We start from the raw sequence: 25,398 nt of genomic DNA on the forward strand, positions 1-25,398 counted from the left end.
GTTCATTGGTATACATTGATATGGAAACTAGAAGTAGGAATAGGCTATTTGCCTATTGCGAATGCTCCAATATTCAAAATGGTCACTGTTGATCTTCTACCTCAATGCCAATTTCCTGTCCTAACCCAGTTTCTACTTTACTAGGTAGACTTGCTCATTAATGCAAATATCTGATCAGCCAATCACGTGGCAGCAACTCACTGCATAAAAGCATGCAGACATGGTCAAGATGTTTCGTCGTTGTTGTTCACCCCAAACTTCGGAAAAGGGAAGCAATGTGATCTAAGTGACTTCCACTATGGGTTGATTGTTGGTGCCAGATGGGGGGGTGGTGAGTTTGAGTATCTCAGAAACTGCTGCTCTCATTTGGGAGTTCCTGCTCTAGCGTTTACAGAGAGTAGTGCAAAAACATCTGTGGGCAGAAAAGCTTTGTTAATGAGAGAGGTCAAAGGAGAACGTCCAGACTGGTTCAAGCTGACAGAAGGGTGACAGTAACTGAAATAACTATGCATTACAACAGTGATGTGCAGAAGAGCATCTATGAACACAGAACCCATTGAGATACCTCCTGTATCTAATAGAGGTTAATGATTGTATGTCCCTTAAAATCTAAAATACGTTTGATCAGTCTTAGCTATGCTGGTGTCTGTGGCTCCATGGACCTCTTCAGCAGGTCATTCTTCCATTTTCTTCTGTACCCTGCCTTGAATAGCCTACCATTTTTAGACTGAAACCTTGATTCTAGACATTTCAGTGATGGAACTCTGGTCTGTCGAGCACCTTGAAAACTTCATACATTTCAATAAGTTGTCACTCATTCTTCTTACTCTGGTGATTCTAAGCACAGTCCAGTTAACTTCTCCTTGTATAACAAACTCTCCACCCCAGGAATTAATTGATGAACCTTCCTTGAATTCACTCTATTGTAAGTATACCCCTCCTTAGGTAGTGAAGACCAATCATAAACACAATCTTCTAGATACATTTTCCCCAGGGTTCTTTGTAATTGGAACATGACAGATTTATTAAATTTATTAAAGTGAAAAATAAGTAAAAGCCACACTGTGATGCTATCAGAGTTTTAATCTTTCGCACATTCATTCTGAAATTTCTAAACTATATACAAAGAAGCACCTCTTTACTAAGTTGTATATTTATTTCTATATCAGCACGGGCAAGTACTTCTCATCAGAAATGTGTTTTCTTCTTCATTTTTCCCAGCTAGGAATAAATGGCTTCCATCTGATCCACAAATCATATCAGAAGGACTTTATGCAATTGCTGTTGTGTTAAGCTTCTCTCGAATTGCTTACATTCTACCAGCAAATGAAAGCTTTGGCCCTCTGCAGATCTCCTTGGGAAGGACTGTAAAAGACATTTTCAAATTCATGGTTATATTCATTATGGTGTTTGTTGCCTTCATGATTGGAATGTTTAATCTTTATTCATACTATTTGGGAGCAAAATATAATCCAGCTTTTACAACGTAAGTAAATGCACATTTTTGCTTCATAATACTGAAATTAAAATCTAATTTCCACAATAGGAACAGATTTCATGTAATGCATTAAATATTTATGACTGATTTCAATTCATTTCATTTTCACTGTGGCAAATATTTCTAAAGTGCAAATGAGTTTAAAAAGCTGGGCATTATTGCTTATTATTAATTGCCATTCATAGATTGTATGATCTTTTGAGTGAACAGCACTTATCCACAGCCAGTTTCTCTATACAGATAGCTCCATTTTTTGTAATTTCAGTAAGATTGCGTCCCTATTCATAAAATACCAGCACCACCTTGAAGACAAAAATGTCCACAAAGTGTTTGAGCATATTAATCATTTCCTGTTTGAGAGAAAAAATATGAGAATCTATGAGGAATAGAAAATGCCATTCTGTCCATCAAGAAATTCCTCAAAGTAGCTCACTGTGAAAGTAATTCCTAAATTTTCCTTCTCTCAAAGCTAAACTTCTGACAAAACCATGCAAAATTAAATACAATTCCTTTTCTATCAATTGACTCCTTTATTTCATTGCACACTTACAGCAGCTGAAGAGCCATTGTGATTTAGGTATGCAAGAAACACACACAAAATGCAGGAGGAACTCAGCAGGCCGGGCAGCATCCATGGAAAAAAGTACAGTCAATGTTTCAGGCCAAGACCCTTCGGCAGGACTGAAGAAAACAAGCTGAAGAGTATATTTAAAAGGTGGGAGAGGGGAGAGAGAAACACAAGGAGATAGGTGAAATCTGAAGGGGGAGGGATGAAGTAAAGAGCTGGGAATTTGGTGTAAGAGATACAGGGCTGGAGAAGGGGAATCTAATAGAAGAGGGCAGAAGTCCATGGAAGAAAGAAAATGGGTTTGGGAGCACCGGGGGGGGGGGGGGGGGGGATGATGGGCAGGCATGGAGATAAGATGAAAGAGGGAAAAGGAGATGGGAAATGTTGAAGGGGGTGGGGGGGATGCATTACCAGAAGTTTGGGAAACTGTGTTCATTCCATCAGGTTGGAGGCTACCCAGACAGAATATAAGGTGGTGTCCCTCCAACCTAATTGAATTGACTTTATTTCTTACATCCTTCATATGAGTAAAATCTTTACATTATGTGCAATTTATAATAAATAGTATGTACACCAGGACAGCCAATATAACATAGAAATACAATTGTATCAGCATGAATTGATCAGTCTGATGGCCTGGTGGAAGAGGCTGTCCAGAGCCTGTCAGGCCTGGCTTTTATGCTGAGGTACCATTTCCCAGATGGTGGCAGCTGGAACAGTTTGTGGTGGGGGTGACTTGGGTCTCCAACGATCCTTAGGGTCTTTTTTACACACCTGTCTTTGTAAATGTCCTGAATAGTGGGAAGTTCACATCTACAGATGTGCTGGGCTGTTCACCACTCTCTGCAGAGTCCTGCAATTGAGGGAAGTTGCAGCCAGTCTGGATGCTCTCAAATGGGCCCCTGTAGGGGGCCTGTACCAAACTTCTTCAACCATCTGAGGTGAAAGAGGCGCTGTTGTGCCTTTCTCACCACACATCTGGTGTGCACAGACCACATGAGATCCTCGCTGATGTAGAAGCCGAGGAAGTTAAAACTGTTCACCCTCTCAAACCCAGATCCATTGATGTCAAAAGGAGGTTAGCTTGTCTCCATTCCTCCTATAGTCCACAACCAGCTCCTTTGCTTTTGCAACATTGAGGGAGAGGTTGTTTTCTTGACCCCACTGTGTCAGAGAGATGACTTCTTCTCTGTAGGCTGCCTCATTATTATTTGAGATTAAGCCAATCAATGTAGTATCGTTAGCAAATTTAATTAGCAGATTGGAGCTGTGGGTGGCAACACAGTCAGAGAGTAAAGAAGGGGGCTTAGGACACAGCTCTGAAGGGCACCTGTGTTGAGGGTCAGAGAGGCAGAGGTGAGGGAGCCCACTGTTACCACCTGCTGGCTATCTGAAGGAAGTCCAGGATCCAGGATGTGGCCTCATCACAACAGAGGAGGCCAAGGATAGAATTATCGGAATGGGAAGTAGAATTAAAATAGATGGCCACTGGCTTTTTACAGCAGACAGAGCATAGGTGCTCAGTGAAGAAGTCTCCCAGTCTCCGTCAGATCTCACCAATATACAGGATGCCACACCAGGAGCACTGGACACAGTATATGACCCCAAAAGACTCACAGATGAAGTGTCGCCTCAGCTGGAAGTACTCTGGGGCCCTGAATGGTGGTGAGGGACAAGATGTAGGGGCAGATGTAGCACTTGTTCAGCTTGCAAGGATTAAGTGCCAGGAGGGAGATCAGTGGGGAGGGACAAATAGACAGGGGAGTTGCATAAGGAGCGATACCTGAGGAAAGCAAAAAGGGGGGGGGGAGGGAAAGATGTGCTTGGAGGTGGGCTCCCACTGGAGATGGCAGAAGTTGCAGAGAATTATGTTTTGGATGTGGAGGCTGGTGGGGTGTCAGGTGAAGACAAGAGGAACCCTATCCCTGGTAGGGAGGTGGGAGGATGGGGTGAGAGTAGACATTTGTGAAATGCAAGAGATGTGGTTGAAGGCAGTGTTGATGATGAAAGGGAAACCCCTTTCTTTGAAGGAGGATATCTCCTTTATTCTGGAATGAATAGCCTCATCCTGAGAGCAGATGTGGTGGAGATGGAGGAATTGAGAAAAGGGTATGGTGTTCTTACAAGTAATGATGGGAGGAGGTAGTCTAGGTAGCTGTGAGCCCATGGGCTTGTAATAGACACCAGTTGATAAGCTGTTGACAGAGACAGAAAGACCAAAAAAGGGGAGGGAGTTGTTGGAAATGGACCAGGTAAATTTGAGGGCAGAGTGGAAGCTGGAAGCAAAGTGGATGAAGTCAACAAGTTCAGTATGGATGCAGGTAGTAGCACCAATAAAATCATCAATATAGTACAGGAAAAGTGTGGGATGGTCACCAGTGTTGGCTTGGAACATAGACCGTTTCACATAGCAAACAGGCAGGCATAGCTGGGACTCTTGTGAGTGCTTACGGCCACATCTTTTGTTTGAAGAAGTGGGAGGAGCCAAAGGAGAAACTATTTTGAGTGAGGACAAGTTCCGCGAGGCGGATGAGAGTAGTGGTGGTGAACTGGTTGGTGTCCAGAAAGAAACTCAGAGCTTTAAGGCCTTCCTGGTGGGGGATGGAAGTGTATAGGGACTGGACATACATAGTAAAATAAGATGATGGGAGCCAGGGAACCCTACGCCTCCTCCCTCACTACAATCCAGAGCCCCAAAGTCCTTCCAGGTGAGGTGACACTTCACCTGTGAACCTATTGAGGTCATATACTGTGTCCAGCGCTGCCGGTGAGACCTGATGTAGATTGGGAGACCACTTCGCCAAGCACCTATTCTCCACCTGCCAGAAAAAGCCTGATCTCCCTGTGGCCACCCATTTTAATTCCACTTTCCATTGCCATTCCAATATGTCTGTCCATGGCCTCCTCCAATGTTGTGATGAGGCCACACTTAGGTTGGAAGAACACCACCTTATATTCCATCTGGGTCACCTCCAACCTGATGGCAAGAACATCAATTTCTCGAACTTCTGTTAATACACCCCACCCCTACTTCACAATTCCTCATCCCCTTTCCCCCCTCTCATCTCATCAACGTGCACACAGACCAGCTCCCTCTGCTCTCCTCTCCTTTTTCTTTCTTCCATGGCCTTCTGTCCTCTTCTATCAGACCACCCGCCCCCCACCCTTCTCCAGCCCTATATCTCTTTCACCAACCAGCTTACTTCATTCCTCCCCCTTCAGGTTTCACCTATTGCCTTGTATTTCTCTATCCCTTCCCCGCCCCCAACTTTTAAATCTACTCTTCAGCTTTTTTCTTCGGTACTGCCAAAGGGTTTCAGCACAAAACATTGACCGTACTTTTTTTTTCCATAGATGCTGCCTGGCCTGCTGAGTTCCTCCAGCATTTTGTGTGTGTTGCTTAGATTTCCAGCAACTGCAGATTTTCACTTGTTTCTGATCACACAAGATTCGATTTTCTCTATGCAGGGCTACCTTGGTCACCTCTGCCTTGTTCATAACTAGATTTTCATTTCATATTTACCTTTTTTTAATTTACTGCTTATCAATTCTGCATGTCTATTACTCTGGAAAACTCAAATCTTACTCTCTAATAGTCTGGTTTCCCAGTCTTGTAATCAGAAATTATTAACTTCGTTTTCAAAATGTGAGTCATATTTTCCAACCTTGTTCCTTATTCATTGAAAAAAAAATTAATTGTGTGTATATTTGTTCATAACTAGTGTCCAAAAACCTGGAAGTTTAATATCATTCTTCTCAGGAATAATTCTGATTACTAGACTTTCAAAGATACATGTTGAAACAGGCATATAGCATTTAAATGTATACTTACCTCTGGTCTGCACGAAGTTTAAAATTATTAATTCTTATGAAAGATTACTGACTCAGCAATAAGAAATCACATTCTTGAAGATGCTCATTTGAACACAGATGGAAGTGAATAAATTTTCCATTATTCACGGGCTACAAATTGGTTAAACATTCCCTGTTCAATCATTTTAGCAATTGTTCTTTTGTTACATCAAATAAGATTAGATCATTTAATGCATGTTATCATCTCTAACACAGGCCAAAATTTGATTACAATTTCGTACTTCTTCAGAAATGAAATTGACTTTCCTGCTCTATGTATTCTGATCCTTCAACCACAGTGTAACCAGTTGGGGAAGTGCACTGATATGTTTTGCCTGACTCAATTTGTTGAAAGCTGGTAAGCTTATTCCCTTACCAAAACAAAATAAAGTAAGATTCATTAAGTTTAGACAATTGATGATATGGAAGTCTCACAGTGAAAAATCTTGGAATTCAGGAGTTAGTTACATTATCATCTCTACAAAAAATTTTCAATTTATCCCTTTGTTTTCTTTTAAACTATATGTAGAATAAATTGGGTCTACTTTGGAATCTAGGTCATACCTCTGACTTCCTACTCCATTTGATGAACAAGGTGCACCCCTACTTTGCCCTGACATCTGCTCAAGGTGTTAAAGGTGTAAATTAATTCATTCCTAGTCTCATGGTCTTCATTAACGCCAAAATCCATGACCAAACACATCCAAGAACTTAGTGGATCAGCACCTTTGAAAGATTATCAGTCCCACTTAAATGCTATTGATTGGATTTCTAATATTGAGCCAATGTTGAAGAGCTCAATTTCAAATCTTCACTAATTCTCATCGATTAAAACAATAAATTTTTACAGTAGCTTAACTCCAATCATTAACATCACTGAATAAGTACCAGTTTTGATTTCCTGTCCAGTTGTGGATTCTATTTGTTTCAAATTATGCTTCTAAAGCTGTTCTTCCTGTTTTTCTACCATCTGTTTAATGTTCTTTTCTATTGTTTTAGTGTTGAAGAGAGTTTCAAAACCTTATTCTGGTCAATATTTGGCTTGTCAGAAGTGATATCCGTTGTCCTCAAGTATGATCATAAATTTATTGAGAACATTGGATACATTCTCTATGGAGTATACAATGTTACAATGGTGGTGGTGCTGCTCAATATGCTAATAGCTATGATCAATAGCTCTTATCAAGAAATCGAGGTATGTTTAATGTTTCTCTTTAGAAAATTAATTCCAAGTATGATTATTCAAAATACAAGGTATAAAATGCACCAGATAGTTGGTGTCCATTCAGTATGAAATGTAACTGTAAACATTTAATTACAAAGGAATTGAGGAATCAGCTCAAAATTAAAAACAATGAGAATTCAGAGCAAATCTATTGAAGATGATAACTAGTAGCCACTTTATTAGAGTTAAGGACATTGAGACTCAGTCCAAAAGAGTGACCAGAGTCAACAAGATTGGCCGCACCAACCAAGAATAGTGTAGAAGTATAGCAATATAAAACCATAAATAATAAGTTAATTATACCAAGTGGAAGTAAGTCCAGGACCAGCCTATTGGCTCAGGGTGTCTTGACACTCCAAGGGAGTTGTAAAGTTTGATGGCCACAGGCAGGAATGACTTCCTATGACACTCAGTGTTGCATCTCAGTGGAATGAATCTCTGGCTGAACGTACTCCTGTGCCTAACCAGTACATTTATGGAGTGGATGGGAGACATTGTCCAAGATGGCAAGCAACTTGGACAGCATCCTCTTTTCAGACACCACCGTCAGAGTCCAGTTCAACCCCCACATCACTGGCCTTACGAATGAGTTTGTTGATTCTGTTGATGTCTGCTACCCTCAGCCTGCTGCCCCAGCACACAACAGCAAACATGATAGCACTGGCCACTACAGACTCATAGAACATCCTCAGCATCATCCAGCATATGTTAAAGGACCACAGTGTTCTCAGGAAATAGAGATAGCTCTGACCCTTCTTGTAGACAGCCTCAGTGTTCTTTGACCAGTCCAGTTTATTGTCAATTCGTATCCCCAGGTACTTGTAATAGTCTCAGTTGGTTAAATAAATGTTCATTGATCCAGATTTGAATTTCCCATCTTTGCTTGCCAGTCTACAATCAGTGACACTCATCACACCCAGAGCTGTTAGATGTTCTAAGAGCAATGTTTGTCCTGGTGCAGCAGCGGGGAAATATTGAGCTTCCACACCGTTGCCCCCATCCCACCCCCACCCCCACCCCCATTATCAGAAAAGGAGGTTGGAAATTAGAACAAAAGTCTGGCAACCAGAAAAGTAATCAAGCCCAACAAATCCATGCCTTTTAGTTAACTATCTAGCTAATCACTGTCATCTACACTCTAATCATAGCTTTTTCTGTTTAGATATCACATTGTTTCTTTATTAAAAATGTTTAAGGCTCCTAACCTCTCTATAATGAGCCTTTGGCTGAATCAACTTAATTAAATTTATTTATTCTTCATATAACAGGAGAATTCAAGTTCAATTTACTGCATGTCAATTCAAGTTAATATGTCACATGTAAGAATTAAATGTATGTATATGATACAACTGTTGCATTTAGTCATCTGAAACTAGTGGAATGTAATTGCAGCTGAAGTTTCACTCAAGTTTGATAGATCATAAAGCAATGACAGTCATCCTGTCTGTACATTGGTACACCACCTAGCTCTACCTCACAAAGCACTGATTTAGTATGCTTAGTTCTGATGCCCAAGCATTCAACTGGTGTGAACCCCTGCGCTTCCTAGTACTGTACTGGGAACCTGGTGTTAATCTCTACCTTCCCTTAGTCCTCCATCAGCATAAATCACCCAGTGTGGAGAGGCTGCTTGCTGTCAGCAACGTTAACAGCCATCTCTTCCTCCTTTAGTTTGCCTGCATAGACCTTACTAGCCCTGAGATTTCTCTCTGGTAACAAGCCAGTAACCACTATTGAACATGTTTCCATAGAAAGAGACACCAAGTTGTGGAGAGCTTGTGCAGCCTAAAAACAATCCAGATTGTGTAGTGGAGTGGTACAACACTGAGCACTACCTTTGAAAGTACTGATTTATCATATTGTTGCCTAACCGTTCTTTTAAATTCAGTTTTTAGTGCTATTATATGTAGCTGGAATTATTTCATAATCCTAATTCATACATTAGTCAGTAAATTAAAACAAAAAACCCCAAGATATTGTTTTGTCATTAAATACATGAAATGGGAGAGACAGATGAATTAAAAGAGCTGTTTATTACGTGCAGTGATTATTGCAACTGAACTCAGAGCTTACCTTGTTATGGTGAAGTTATGCAAAATCACTAAAGGGTGAAAAAGATCAATTCCCTTTTAGAGCGATCAATACACAAGACAATTAGTTAGGTCAGTGGTTGAAGGGGAGGGAATTTAAGAAATAACCCACTGGCTGAACACTGGGTACATTGGAAAGGCACCTGGATGAGTAGTTGAAAAACTTTAAGCTACCAGACTCCTCCTGATCAAGGGTTGGGAAGTGGGTAAATTTAGACAGGTCTACTTGGCCAACGTGAATTAAAATGGTCTCTTTCTGTGCCATAAAGCTCCATGAAGAAGTGATTTTTTTTTTAAACAATGTTGATGTATCATCTACATGAAGTAAAATCTTTTTATTCATACAGGAGGATGCAGATGTTGAGTGGAAATTTGCTCGAGCTAAGCTCTGGCTATCATACTTTGATGAAGGGAGAACTCTGCCTGCTCCATTTAACCTTGTGCCAAGCCCAAAGTCAGTTTACTACTTTATATTCAAAATTAAAATCTGCCTTATTCACTTGTGCAAATCCAAGGTGCAAAAATCTGAAGCTGACCTTGAAATGGGTATGCTGAATTCTAAGGTAAGTTACTAAATTGAATTTTCTAAGCTGTGGCATCACAATTTTAAATAGTTACAAATGTAGTCTAAAATATTTCAATTTCAAATCTATTTCCAGTTTTCTCTTCCAATTAAATAAAATCCTTTATTTTTCCTTGTCATTCTACTAAGGAAATGTTAATTGTTTCACATCCAAACATTGTTCTTTTTTAAATAAGCCAACTTAGTTTTGGTACACCTCAAGGATGTCTCTCTCACTCAATAAATGGCATCCTGATGTATGTATCTTTTGGGTTGAGTGAAATGCCAATGAGATGGCATTTCTGTTGCTCCAGTAGGTATACTGGAGCAGATCTAAGTCACTTGTCAGTCAAGACTTAATGTTTCATCATCAACCTTTGAAAACATTTCATCACTGTGGATATAAGTGCTACTGGGCAATAAACCATTGAGACAGGTCACCATAATCTTCTTGGCCACTGGTATAATAGAAGCCTGCTTGAAGCTGGTGGGTATCACACACTGCTAAAGAGAGATTAAAGATGTGTACAGGTCTTTAGCTCTTGGCCAGATTACCCCATTTGGGCCAAAAGCTTTTCGTGGGTTCACCCTCCTGAAGGCTGCTAGCACAACAGCTTCAGAAATGGAAATCATAGTATCATCAGGTGATGTACAAGTTCGTAATGGTACCTCAAAGATTCAAGAACAGCTTCTTCACTTCCATCAGATATCTGAATGGTCCCTGAACCCATGAATACTTTTTTTTGCAGTTTATTTATTTTGTAGTATATAGTAATTTTGTCTTGCACAAAACTGGTACAAAACAACAAATTTCATGTTATACAAATCAGTGATAATAAACCAGATTCTGATGATAAATCAACATTTAATTGTATTCTAGCCAGGTCAGCATTATCAATCCAATCCTGGACACGGAGGAGGAGGTCTGAAAAAGCCCATTAGCAATCCAACAAGATATCAGGTTAGTTAATTCTGAAAATTCTCCATTAGTATTACATTGCTTATTTTCCTCCAGAGGGAGACATTCAATTGTATGAAATCCAACCTAATCTGCAAGATACAAAACTGCCAGATACAAAGAATGAATCATGCTGCAGTAATTAAACAGAGCTAATGCATAGTCAATGCAAACAAAAAAATTACAAAATATAATAATCTTGAATATTTCCATAATCAGATTATTCTGATGTTTTTAAAGAAAGATGCTCACCATTATTTAATACCATATTACATTCATTACCCATTATCTCAAAGTGCTTCATAAACATTTAATTGCCTTTGAAGGATGGTGCTTTTACAAATAATTCCCAGAGAAAAATAATGAATAACTGGTTCATTTCTTTTGCATAATCGTGAAAAATACTGGCTGTGGGAATGGAAGGACAGTCTTCTTATACGATGGAAAAAGAAGCTGCTGGAGGAACTCAGCAGGTTGAGCTGCATCTATGGGGTGGGGTGGGTGGAGGAAGAATGGTCAGTGTCATGATCTGAAATATCTCTATAGCAATAATGGTAAAATGAAAGCAGATTATGTAACTGAATACACCCATGGACTAATTATCTTTAGGCCTGTTTCTCCCTAAGATGCAATATATTCTCCATTAAGTTGATTAAGTGAATGATTCTGGTGTATGTTATTCATTGTGGTGAGGCTATCATTGCTGGCAAATGGAAAATATTTCTCTCTCATTTTGACTGCTGTGTTCAGTAATTTAAAAAAACACTCAAATCTCATCCAAAAGGCAGTCCCCTCCAGCTTTCATCTTCTTTGTCCAAATTCAAAAGATTACATCACAGAGTGAGTCCTAATGAAGGATCGCAGCCCGAAACATCAACTCCTTATTCCTTTCCATAGATGCTGCCTGACTTGCTGAGTTCCTCCAGCATTTTGAGTGTTCCATTAAAGAAATGTTCCATCTTAAAGTATTTTTTTTAAATGGATCCAAGACTGAGATATATTGGTTGAGATTTGCCAACTGCATTTAGCATGAAACCTTACAGTTGACCTGAAAACATTTACATACCAGCTGGTTCATTTCAAACTTGTTGCTCAAGGAAAAAATCTGACTTCCGTTATCAGACTGGATTCAGTATGTTGCTTTTAACTTTATGTAAAGCCTCACTATTGAGTGATATGTTACTTTGCTGACAGAATTGTATGAGGATTTGAATAAATATTTTCATCTAAAGTATTCCAGAATGCAAATATTCAGCTTTGAATTGCAGATAAAGAATGTAGATGAGTGTTATAAACACAAGAGATTCTGCTGTAAATTCAGAGCAACACAAACAATGCTGGAAGAACTCGGGTCAGGCAGCTTCTATGAAAATTAATACAGACCTTTCGGGCCAAAGCACCTCATCAGCACAGGAAAGATAGGGGGGAGGATGCCACAATAAGATGATGGGGGAAGAGGAGGAAGAGGACAACACGCGAGGAGGTAACAGGTGAGAGTCTAGGTGAGCACGTGGTCGAAGAGTCCGAGGACAGCAGAGGGGGAGCAGTGCCAGAGTCTCACTGCACTCCCAAAAAGATGATTTAAACTTCAAGGTAGGCATACCATGAAGAGACTTAGAGTAGCAAATCATAAGTACAAGTTATTCTGCAGATGCTGGAAATCTAGACTCTTGCCACGAGTTATAACTCACTATTCATCAAAAGTACTGCATCTTGATAAGAGTATGCCAAAATGTCTCAAATATTCAGATCTGTGGATGTATACCAATTCTTTATAGGAAGTAGAACTGTATTGTGTAATAAATTAACTTTTTTTAACATTTTACAGAGAATTATGAAACGGTTAATAAAGCGATATGTACTGAAAGCACAGGTTGACAGAGAAAATGATGAAGTTAATGAAGGCAAGTAGTTTTCAACTCTTGGTGTGTTTAACCAATGGACTAGAGTTTGGATGTTTTCATAATCGAGCTGAAGTTTAAACACTTAACAATGAAATTTAAAACTAAGTAAACTCAGCAGTGCTGGCTGTGTAACCAGTGGATTGTTCACTATTGCTACAATGGTAACCGATGAATTACTGTCCTTACGAAATCTGGTCTACATGGCTCTGGATGCAGACTGTGCACCCCATTCAATCGGTAAAGGACAATGAATGCTGCCCTTGCCACTGAAGCTCACATCCACATTACTTTTTTTTTAAAGTAAATGTCATGCTTTAGAGTAGCTGTAGAACTGAGTGTCTGTTTTATTTGCACAAAAGTGTATATAGAAAATTTATAATTAATAAATGAAGTATGCATTGGAGCATACAGGCCCTCTATATATCAGGATGGTTGTGCAGGTGCTAATCATTTGTAATGTTTCCAAAAAAAAAAGTCGGCAAAGCAGTCAAGGGTCAAACAATTATCATATAGACAAGAGCTTGAAATAAAAATAGTAAACTGAATTTTATCCATTGTCTTCTTCTAGGGGTAGTTATTAGAAAAAGATGAGCCTAGCAAGCTATCACTGTAATCCAGACAGGTGCACATTTGTGATTCTCCTTAAGCCTAGGTTCACTAGGCCAATCAAATCTAAAGCAATCCAGCCAATCCTATTCACTCTGCAGCTCTGGACATCAAATTTCTTCAAATCTGGGTTCCGTATCTTTTTAATGTCCTGATTGACATTGTTTACATCATTATCGCTGTCAGTGAATTTTGGATTTTAGTTTTTCTAAATAGGTTTAACATATGGCATTACATCACATATACATACTCCACATAACTATCTTACCTGCTCCCTTCAACTTTTTCTGCTGCATCACCACACAGGATATTCATATTCCAGTCAGTTAACAAAGCAGAGGCTCATGGAACAGAAGGGTAACGACTTGTATTGGTTAAAGATTGACAACAGCAAATAAATATAAATGGTTATTTTTTTTCCTGATTATAAAATGGCAATTGACATTGTTCCCAAATGGACAGTGTTAAAGATCACAGCTTTCTTCACTATAGGAGTTGATTATAATGTAAAATTTCAAAATTTGCCATCGATTCCAAACAGTGATACCAATTAACCACAACAAGGCATAGACTCTCAGAATAGGCAGAAAGCTAGCCACTGAAATTTTAATGTTGTTAGAGAGATGCTAAATGGCAATATAGACTTAATGCCATTGTTTTGGAGAGTATGCAGAAACAGAGGAATCTGCATTATGCACAAATTACCTAAGATGGAAGGACATAGGGAGTATAGCTAGCCAAGTGCATGGTATTTTGTGCCTCGTGAGAATAGAACAGCAGAAAAGCCATCTCAAACGTTTATAAAGCTCTCCTAAGATCACAGCCTGAATCTGATATTCATTTCCAGTCTCTGCACTTCAGAAAGAATGAGATATGTCCTTGAGTGATGCTGAGGAAATTTACCAAAACAGTGCTAGTGAGAGAGATTTAGCTACCAGGTTGAAATACAGGGAGGTTTGAGTGGGCTTTAAACAATTATGTACAAGATGGGAGAAAACATGTTCCAAATAACTGAGTAGGATATACAAGTTTAAGGCATTCTGTAAAGGAAGATGAGAGGGAGATCATGGAAAGATGGCCACAGATATACAGCAAGACACTGGTATTAAACGGACTGCACGGAGAGCTAACACCGACTCAGTGGGATAAATGATTTATTTCTGTGCATAATGGCTTAATTATCTCGCTAATCAGATATAGAGCACTACAGCACAGAAACAGGTCCTTCAGCCCAACTAGGCAATGCTGAACTATTATTCTGCCTAGTCTTATCAACCCACACCCAGACCACAGCCCTCCATACCCCTCTCATCCATGTACTTATCAAAACTTCTCTTAAATGTTGAAATTGAACCCACATTCGACTCATCACCCTTTCAGTAAAAATGTTCCTGCTTCAAGTTCTCCTTGCCCATTTCACCTTTCATTCTTAACCCATGACCTCTAGTCTCACTGAACTTCAGTAGAAAAAGCCTGAACTTACTCATTATTTTTACATAAATCTCCAAATCTGCCTTCATTCTCCTATGCTCCAGGGAATAAAGTCCGAACCTAGTCAATCTTTCCCTCTAACTCAGGTCCTCAAATCTCAGCAACATCCTTGTAAATCTTCTCTGTACTCTTTCAATCTTATTATTATCTTTCCTGCCAGTAGGTGACCAGTACTGAATACAATACTCCAAATTAGGCCTCAACAATGTCAACATAGCATCCCAACTCCTGTATTCAGTACTTTGATTTATGAAGGTCAATGTGCCAAAATCTTTCTTTCCAACCTATCTACCTGTTAAAGCAACTTTCCAGATTCCTCTGTTCTACTGCAGACTTCCTATTAGGGACAAATAGCAAGCCCTGGCCTTTCACTATTCACAAAGAAAATTGCAGAGGTGTCTTTAAGTCTTACAAGTTATAATTTAAGTGCTTGATATTCATTTTTATATACCTATATTTTCAGAACCAACAACCTAATGTTACATTTCTATTTCAGGAGAGCTTAAGGAGATCAAACAGGACATTTCTAGTCTTCGCTATGAACTCCTGGAGGAAAAGTCACAAGCAACAGGGGAGTTAGCACATCTCATTCAGCAACTCGGTGATAAATTTGGCAAAAACTTCAAAAAATAATTGAAATCAGTTTTAATGTACCTTAACAGAAATCAATCTTTTGGCAAAAAATGTTTGAGACAAGATAACAAGTGAATTAATTTATACAATAGTATTTAAAACCCAGTCTATTTAGCTGTGCACAATTAGATTGCCTTTTACAATAAGGCAATAAAGAGGGGAAGAATGAAAACAGACTGAAATTCAACAAGGAGGGACAAGACTGAATCCACACTAAATGGAATGTGCATTGGTGGAGCATGCAGCAGCCTCCAGTAATCATCTTCAGGAAGTATCTGCTCAGCAACTGAAGCCGGTCTCATGCTTGGAGATGTATCCATTATTGGAAAACAGTGCACAAGTTGGATAATAAAGTCACAGCATTTTATTTTAAGAAATGTGTCCCTTATGGGTTAGGGTTAACTGACAACTGGCAGTGGCAGTGGATCAATTACTTTTCTTGCTACTGAGGATTCTATCAATCCTGATTTGAATGATGATGAAAATACAAATAAATGTGAAAAGTCTAATTAAAAACATGCAACCATGTTTACATAACTTCCTCTGTGGATTACAACCTGGAAGTTAAAGTCTTTCATCTAACCTTCGACAACAAAATAAGTAACAGAACCCAAGCCATGAGGTCAGTCTATCCGATAGCTGACACTTTATTCCTGGTTATTTTGTTCAGTTTTGTATTTTGCAAACATTTAACAGTCACTCTCTGCCCTTTGTTATCTACTTCTGATTTCCATAATTAAATCACAAATAAGAGAAAATCTGCAGATGCTGGAAATCCATGCAACACACACAAAATGCTGCAGGAGCTCAGCAGGCCAGGCAGCATCTATGGAAAAAAGTACTTCTCCTCCCACCCCTCCCAGATGCTGCCTGGCCTGCTGAGTTCCTCCAGCATTTTGTGTGTGTCGCTCCATATTTAAGTGTTTGATTCATCTGGATTTGAAAGTCACACACAGCTTCACTTTGTTCATCTGAAGCTGTTTAATTCTGAATTCAAGTTCTCTAAGAACATTACTTTCAGAAAACAAAAGTTAATACTCAAAAGCATTAAGATCTAGATTGATTTTCTTCCAACTTGGACTTGTAGAAAGGCAGCATGGAAATGGGCCCTTTGGCCCATGAATGTCTGCCAATTATTAATACCCATTTATACCAAACCTACAGTGATCTCATTCTGCCTCCATCTAGATTCTTTCATTAGGGGCAGTTTGCAGTGGCCAATTAATCTACTAACCTATTCATGTTTTGGAAGTGGGAGGAAGCTGGAGCCTCAGGCTGAAACCCACGCAGCCACTAGGAAGATGTACAACTCCACAGGGACAACACCCGAGGTCAGGATTGAACCTGGGACTCTAGTGCTATGAGGCAACAGCTCTATTAAGCTGTGCCATTGTGCCAACTTTTACAGTTGTTTCAACTTTGTTGTTCAAATCACTAGCACAGGTTAAATAATATTGTTTGAGTATATCAATATTTAACTGCTCATGTTGAAAGTCTCTTATATATATTGTATTGTTTTTAATCAAATTAAAGTAGCCTTTGGAGTGATTTTTTAACCCAGTCATTGACTATTTCAAGTGATGAATATGTGAAGGCAGTGAAATCCTGAAGATAATTGTAGGTCTTTAGTTTGAAGCAGAATATGTTACAAGAATGTACACTTACCTTCATAGACCAAGAAAGGTACACTTCCTCAATATTGTATTACTTTTACACAATTCAAGCAGAGGTCTAATCCACAAAGTAAATTAGAGGTCAGGACAGTTATATTCAACGTCACAAAATACAGTCAATTCGTTAATTGGGACACATCAGAACCAGTACATTTTGGCCCAGTTAAGCAGATGCAACAATTAGCAGAAGCTTCATAGAAACACAGAAGATTCCAATTGATTGGACTATCAGTTAATATAGACAGCTGATTACTTGGGACAAAGAATAAAAACTAATCAAAAAATACCCAGGATTCCCTTTATTTATTTGGGACACTATATAGCTTAATTGGGACAAGGGACTGTTGTCAACAGTTTCTAACTATAGTCACTAACAGTACACCATGATTAAAACAAATAGTTTTTAAGTAATGCCACTGGCATGTGTTTTGTGTTCAAATGCAGTGATTTTTCTCACTGATAGTTGGCAAGAAATAAGCAGCAAGACAATTCAGAACTGATTTGTTCAGTTAAATACATAATTTGTTACTCATTTAAATGGTAGTTTGTCATTTTTAAATTTCTTTTTAACTATTTCTATGAAAGTTCAGCCAACTTGGGCCAAAAATGTATTGGTCCCCATGTGTCCCAATTAACAGGAATCCACTGTAGTTAAAAAGGTATAAAAAAGACAAACTATTGTTTAACCAAGTAACAAATTATGTATTAGAACACTACCAATACTACTACAGTACTATAAAACTTAATTTCTAGTTATTAAAGGAATTTCGTGTACACTGCAGTGTTCTTTTGATTGACTGTATATTAACAAAGTCAGTGCAGACACCGAGAAACACATTTGAACTGCCTTCAACAATTGCAACCTCCAAATCTTAATTTTCATTGTAATATTCAAAACGATCAATACATTCAAGTTCTTCATAGTGAAAGTATTCTCTCTGAGATGCCAGGCCATTCTTTAACTGGGTCACTCTGAAGTTTTCCATCTTCCTTTTCTGTTTGAGCAACCTTTGGTACTGACTGTCGAAAAATTCTGCTCCTCCATCATATTTTCCTCCTTTTAATTCTCCGAGTAACTCAGTAAAAGATGGAGGAGGATGCATCTTGTGGGGTATTCAAATACATAGAGCAATCATGAAATTGCTCTGAAATGATTTCTCAGCTAACTGAATGGCCCCTTTACAGCACAAACAAGGCAGCAGTTATCTAACCTGAAAAGGTAGGCAGAAAGCTTCTCTCCTTCTTCATGGAATGTGTCCCTAAACTTCTTCATTAGATCGGCTGAGCAGTCCACAGTGCCAAAAGCATTTTCCAACATTTGGATTTAGTTAGCTGACACGACTAAAGGGTTTTCTGCTTTTAGGAACCTCACGACATCTGTGACTGGACCCTTTAAATTCTCTGTCAATGTCTACATTTTCCATATTATCTGAGCACTGTCATTCATAAACTGAGATGTCTACTCAGCCCAAGCCTCATACTCTTCTTCCCCATTAGGTGTGGGCTTGACTCCAGACAGCATTCTCAGCTATGATAGCTTTGGCTTTCAGCAGGTACACTTTGACATTTACCGACCAGTGATGTAATAGCCAAAACCAGCTCAAAATTTAAATCAAAAGCTAAAGGACTTGTTACACATCAAAATCTTCCCCTCACTTGTCAGAAAAGAGAACTTCCCTTTTAAAAAACAATATTCACCCTCAGCATATTCAGCACCCTCCATTACATTTTCAGCAACTCTAAAAATATGAACTGGCCATGTTCCCGTCTCTCCAGGTAAACCCAACCTATCAGTTTGCATGAATTCAGTCACATCACTGGTGGTCTGAACTAACACATCTTTACCAACTGATTCATCAAAATGCCAATCAGTGTAACTTTCCCCAATACTTCCACAGAATTCAATCTTCTATATAACATTTTATCGGTAACTTGGGGAAAAACATCGCTCAGAACACATGCATTAAGTGGATAATCCCTTCTTACTGTACCAGACCTTAATCTCTGTGGTATATATTACAATACCTTAATTACGGTGCACCTTAAGATTCCACAAAACACTAGTTTAACACTGACTTAAACTTGTCCAATCCGTGTACAGCATTCATACAGCATTTCATCTCAGAACAAAGCCCCCAAAAAAGTAACCCTCACTGTGGCTCGTGGTAATAGGCTTGTTGGTCATCTCTGACTAACAGCCACGTGACTTAGCATCGCACGAGTAAAGGTGTGACAGCCATGTCCAATAAAGAACACACATCTAGGGTCAGTATGATTGGGGTTCAACACAAATAAGAAAGTTGGAATGGTCTGTTGAGGGAACAAAAGTTATGGTGAATGCTGTATAAATACTGCCCCATGCAAAAGTTATCGCTCACCAAGAAATAACGGAACTTACACATGAATGAGCTTAAGGTGGAAGTACATTTACAAACATTTCAACTTGTAACAGTCAATAGAATAAGGGCCCATTACAGTTAAAACAATCTATAATGTGCACATAAACATTAGAGCTCATTGTTATGTAGTGGTGTGCTTTGCTTTAATTACTCACGGCACTGAACTTAATGTTCTGTGTGAAAGGCGCAGATCACAATTCGAACTTTCCTCATGCTCCATTAGGAGCTAGTTAGCCAACTCAGGCACTTCCTCCCTGGAACCATTTGTCTACACAAGGAATTACTTACAATAGTGTCTGTCCTTCAGGCAGGGTTCCGTAAGCATCTTCCATTGTACTCCTCTCTGCACTTCACTTCTCCAACTCTGGGAAAAGGGAGCCCAACAACCCACGTTGTCCTAGAAATTGGATGCTGCCAATCTTTTGACTGTTCCATGGCATCCCACTAGATAGAATGTTATCAAGACAAACCTGATTGGCTGATACAACATTCCTAAGAGAACCTAATGACTATTTTAACAGAAAACAAAATACTGCAGAAAATAAAATACCCAACAGTAACAAGTAAAACATTAAAACATGTTCTTAACCAAAGTATTACATTATAAACTCGCTCTTCACTCCACATTGACAAATACAGTACTGTGCAAAAGTTTTAGGCACATATAGCTACGGTGCCTAAAACTTTTGTATGACTGTATATTGTTAAATAGTAATTAGCTACTGTAAATTATCAAAGTAAACACTTCAATGTAAGTACGACTACCTGCAGACTTTCAGCTTGGACATCGTGGTTAACTATGTTCATACCAATTTTGTGGGCAGTCCAGTTAGCTATTAAAAGCTTATTTATAGAAAATAAAATTATGATGCTGTAAAATAAATTCCAATTTCCTTATCATTAGCTAACCAATGGCATTTCCACAACAGGGCAAAAATGGATTTCTTGTACACAAATTGAAGGCTTTAACACTATAACCTTAACGTGAATGTACTCTAAAAGTGAACATACAGTAATTAATTTGCAATCTGTCAATGAGATTCCATCACCAGATACCCTCTCCACCCACTTCAGGGTTCTAAAAGGGCCATTCCATTCAACTTCTCGATTTGCTCCTCTACATTGACCAACAACTTCTCTGTCAAGCAACCACAAAAGATGCAACTTGGACCGCAACTTTTTTTGTTTCCCTCTACTGAGAGACACAAAACAATCCTTTAAGTTTATTCTGCAATTCACTTGCACTTCTTCCAATATTATGCACTATAATCGCAAGCCCAAACCTTCTGTTAATTCAACTGAACTTCGACCTCATGTACTGTTATAGAGAATACTTTTTTTATACCGTCTGCAGTTGCATTGGAAAGTATCGTAAAGACAGAAGAGCACAACAGGGAATCCCAAAGGAACAGGCCCTTAAAAAAAATGTAGGAATGAGAGGAGGTGGAATGGATGATGTAATCTTGTTAGAGCTGGCAGAAATTGCAAAGGATAATCTGTTGAATGCAGAAGCTGGAGAAATGGAAGATGAGGAAAACAACAGTTTTTATCACGAGTTTGCTCAGGAGGAGAGTTGCAGGAAATAACGGGAGTAGTAGAAAGAAGCCGTTCTTCAAGAAGACATTTCACAGGCACCTATTGAGAAAATATTGAGGCATTATCAGCCAAGCTAGAAGGATGGTGTCTAACAGAAGGCAGAGGGAGAGGACACATTTCAAAGAGACAGAAACCACATGAAGAGTGCTTGATCAAAGCGTATGAGATCATGAGATGATGTTTCCTCTTGTGGGGGGATGTAGAACTAGGGTTAGTATGTAAAAGGGGTTGATCTTATTAGCTAGAAATGAGATGTCAAACGATTAAGGCTTTTAGCTCTTCTTCCAAAAGAATGATAAAAGCAGAGTTTTTGTATCTTACTAGGACAGGCAACCCTTGTTTAGTGAGTGAAAGGCTATCAGAAGTAGGTGGAAATAAACTCTGAATTGCATTATAAGCTCAATGTAACATACTCCTGTTTTTACTTTGTTTGGTGGTATGCCAGCCAGCAGATCAATGTGAACATTAAGTATATTGTAAATGTAACAATAATAATACATTTAATTGAAACTAGGCGTAATGGGATCCAAGCACAATTTCCCAACTGCATGCATATTGTTTTTCTTAAGTGCTGATACCAGTAACATGCATATATAAGCTTAATTTTATAAATATTCAAATACATGATATAAATGACCATATGTATACATAGTAACATAATGCAACCATTCAAATCTGAGCCTTAAATCATGTGGTTCAATCCATTCTCTACTGGCTGATTTTGATATTCAAACTGTTAGGAAATTAAATTATACAACTTTAAACTACCAAATAACCCGTATTTCACAAAATAAAACACCATTAACAGGCAAATGCATTATCTTTATTAAAGGAATTCTGACAGTACACAAATTTCTACGCTGTATGGACTCAAACATCTTCAAATTTTCCCAAGTTATGCAAAATAAAGCCTTGTAACAGGTTTGCATATTTAAAATTGCAAATGTTTATGAGCATGAAAGCAATATGTACTGCCAATTGAAATCAGAAGCAAAGTAAAAAGTCAGTGAAAAGTATCAGAAGGCAATGGCCAAATTATAATTAGGATATGGTCAGTCTCATTTATCAACCTTTGAACAAGTCCCAACTTTAAGGAAGTTTTATTATAGGGGAAAATGGTGCTGAAGAGCACAAGGTGCATTAGGAAAATAGCAGGTAATTGGCCATGTTTTCCAATGTTTCTTTTCTCTTTAAACAAAGGCTAACTTTAGCAGAGTAGAATATCTCATCCAGTTTATCATTCACCACTTTTACATTAGCGCTGTTATATCCTATTCAGCATTTGTTTCATACATGTGGATCCCCAAGAGAAAGGGAGGTTAAGATGCAGAAACAATTTCTCTATTTTAAAAGTTACTAACTCCCTATCGAAACTAAACTTTATCCAGGAGTTGGTAGTTTACAAAAGAAACTTTATAAATTCTGATCATAAACTAAACAAAATAGCAACAAAAATACAATTTGGACACATACATTGAATTCATTAACTCATTATGTAAAGATTTACCAATTTATACTATTGAAAAGTTTCACTGCCAATAATCGTGAGTTCAAGCACATCAAGCTACAATTACAGCAAATATTAATCATACAAATTAGAAAGAGCTATATGTAGCTTTATAAAGACCCAGCACCTGAAGGAAACACATTTTATGCCGAGTTCCTGCCTGCAGCATTCATCTACTGTGGGAAACATTACTTCTGACGGGAATACCCAGACTCCAAACTATCACCAGTAAGGGAAGCAGACACAGAAAAAAAACACCACCTGCAGTCCACCACCATATAATGTTGGCGTTTCACCATTGAAATCTTGGCACTCACTACTCGATAATGCTGTGGGAGTTCCTTCACCAGAAGGACAGCAGTAGCTCACGACAACAGCTCACCAATAACAGATGGGCAATAAATGCTGGCCTGCCAATGAAACACAGATCAACCCCCCTCCAAAAAAATAAATAAAATTTCTTTACCTGTAATATGAAGGTTTTCTCTTTTTTGTTTATGCTGCTCTTTAATGAAATGTCAAAGTTATGAGCAGATGAAGTGTAGATTCAGATGAAATTAACAGAAGCATTATCGATAACAATCCACTTTCCTAACCTACAATTTGTGTAAATAGCTTGACATCAGATAGGCACTGCTGAAAGATAAATTCTAGCATATTTGATACATAAATTCCAAATCAGACTGTTGCTCATTTGACTTAAGCTACAGAGAAGAATCTGACAAAATGAATTTCAATGCTCTCTTATATTGCCTATCATTAGGAATCGATAGGCGAGAATGAATTAAAATATGAAAGGTTTTAATGCATGCAAATATGACAGTAGTCTCCACCTCTACAGCAACAGAAATGCTTGTACTTATGGACAGTCCGGCTGCTATGACTACACACTGGACTATAAACTGTATCCTTGTGTTCACCAGTAGTTTCCCTAGTTTTAAGGATCAGTAATGCCTATAGTAGCCCAACAAAGACCATCTGCATTAACTACATATAAGCTCACTACAACGTCTGTTGGACCAGAAGGTTCTACATACTATGATTCAACTCCAAGCTCATGAATATACAATACAAAATTTAAGACTCGTCCCAACACTGGATGCAATATACATCTATAAGATGACAAATGGAAATGCTTTTCTACAGGCAGCTCAATGTTTCAAATACAATGCTCAGAACAGGCTTGCGTTTTCTGGAAAAAAAACTACCATATTCATTTTGGCAAATGCAAGAAAAAGTGTTCCACATGGAGAAACTTCTCAGCTCACCAGAATCTCAACTGATAGTTAGCTTCCCTGGAATAGTATAACCATGATCAATTTTTTTTTAAAAAAATCATTTTCATAAGATGCTAACATCATTGAAACATCTTGTTAGCATTATCAGGCTACAACTTAAGATGTCATTTTTACTGCCCATAATTAATCACCTAAAATGTATATACAGCTCAATACAGTTGGACTTCACAGCAAAGCAATATGTTGAAGCATTCAGATTTAAAGCATCACAAAGGTTCTAAGTAACATTCATCAACAGTATTTTAACATTAACAGCTGCATTTAGCAGATGGCAAAAAAACTATAAATACCACTCAATGTATTAGTATGGCAAAACAATCAATGATTGGTCATAAAATCTTAAAGATTGCCATTTAAGTTTTCTTATTGTTCTTCCAGTATATCTTTCACAGTGTCCAGTTTAAATAAAATTTCCTCCCTCTGGTGTTTTCCACAACCCTACTGATCATAATTCACTGTTAAGATACAGAGGAGATTGGATTATGAGGAGAGCCCATCTGGGTAAGAACTTTGTCCAGCCACTGAAGTGGACCATGAAGATGAATTTCTATCCAACATGGTGTGCTGGTTACATCTTGGCGGTGGTATTCTGCACCCCAACCCTGTAGAAATGAGGAATAGTAACAAAAACATTACTAGACTAAAAAGGAAAAATTGGTCCAAGAGGACAAATTGGTTATAAAATAGTTACACTCAAGTCCCTGCATAGCGCTGAATTGTTACAATGCAGTTATTCTTTATTGAAATTTTTTTTTAAATGACAAGAATTCATTCTAGACATCTACAACTTTTCAAGAGCAGCTACCATTACAATAAACATTCAATCAGGCAATAAGAGCACTTTACATGCGCTCTGAAACACTCGCAGCCAATCACGTATTAGCTCACCATCCACCTCCACCTCGTGTGTAAACGGTTCTGCCAGCTCACTAATTTACTCCATTTTTTTTCAACCATTTCTGGAAAATGGCTTGCAATTTCCAGTGAGGGAAGTACATCTGTCTAGGAAAAGCATTAGAATGGCTGTAGAACGGATGCATTTGGAAGCTCGTGAGCATCAGGTTGATGTTGGCACTTCTTTGAAATTGACCACATTGACGACTAGAATATTTTAAAATGCAGACAAGGTAAAAGTTTCTGCACAACCACCTCAAAAGTTATGAAAGGTGACTCGTTCAAGGAGCTATTTGCATGAAAAAAAAGGAAAATAGTCTGAATGTATGGGCGGATGACCAAAAACAACATGCTCCTAAGCCAGCTGATAATAATGGAAACAGCAAGAAGCATCTTCAATCATATTCAAGAAGATAATACATTGGTAACATTAACAGCCAGCGTAGGTTGGTTTGATAGATTTAAACAGCTCTGTAACCTCCGTAATACACAGGCAGTCCCCGGGTTACAAACGAGTTCTGTTCCTGAGTCCATCTTTAAATCAGATTTGTATGCAAGTCGGAAACAGGTACATCCGGTATTATTTAGCATCAGTTAGTCAACCATTTGTTTTAGTATATATTTTACCTTTTTATGCATATAAA

General features: G+C 38.4%; 2 protein-coding genes across 5 annotated transcripts in view; one reads left to right on the top strand and one right to left on the bottom strand.

Annotated features, from left to right (window-relative positions):
- Nucleotides 1-15,817, top strand: part of LOC132405512 (short transient receptor potential channel 7) — a 115,970-nt gene extending 100,153 nt beyond the window's left edge. Inside the window, exons 6-11 of one of the 4 annotated variants that reach the window (XM_059990387.1) lie at nt 1,222-1,486; nt 6,918-7,113; nt 9,581-9,800; nt 10,680-10,756; nt 12,582-12,657; nt 15,251-15,817. In XM_059990387.1, the coding sequence (XP_059846370.1) occupies nt 1,222-1,486; nt 6,918-7,113; nt 9,581-9,800; nt 10,680-10,756; nt 12,582-12,657; nt 15,251-15,387 (971 nt within the window). In that variant the 3' untranslated portion in view covers nt 15,388-15,817. Of the gene's footprint in view, nt 1-1,221; nt 1,487-6,917; nt 7,114-9,580; nt 9,801-10,675; nt 10,757-11,176; nt 11,181-12,581; nt 12,658-15,250 lie in introns of all 4 variants that reach the window. The other 3 variants (XM_059990385.1, XM_059990386.1, XM_059990384.1) reach the window with 3 other exon arrangements.
- A 6,039-nt stretch (nt 15,818-21,856) lies between these two features.
- The window catches only part of smad5 (SMAD family member 5), a 48,962-nt gene continuing 45,420 nt past the window's right edge, over nt 21,857-25,398 (bottom strand). Inside the window, exon 7 of the mRNA XM_059990388.1 lies at nt 21,857-24,462. Coding sequence (XP_059846371.1) covers nt 24,319-24,462 — 144 coding nt within the window. The 3' untranslated portion in view covers nt 21,857-24,318. The remainder of the gene's footprint in view (nt 24,463-25,398) is intronic.

This window comes from Hypanus sabinus, chromosome 15, assembly GCF_030144855.1.
Source record: "Hypanus sabinus isolate sHypSab1 chromosome 15, sHypSab1.hap1, whole genome shotgun sequence".
In the NCBI taxonomy this organism is placed as follows: domain Eukaryota; kingdom Metazoa; phylum Chordata; class Chondrichthyes; order Myliobatiformes; family Dasyatidae; genus Hypanus; species Hypanus sabinus.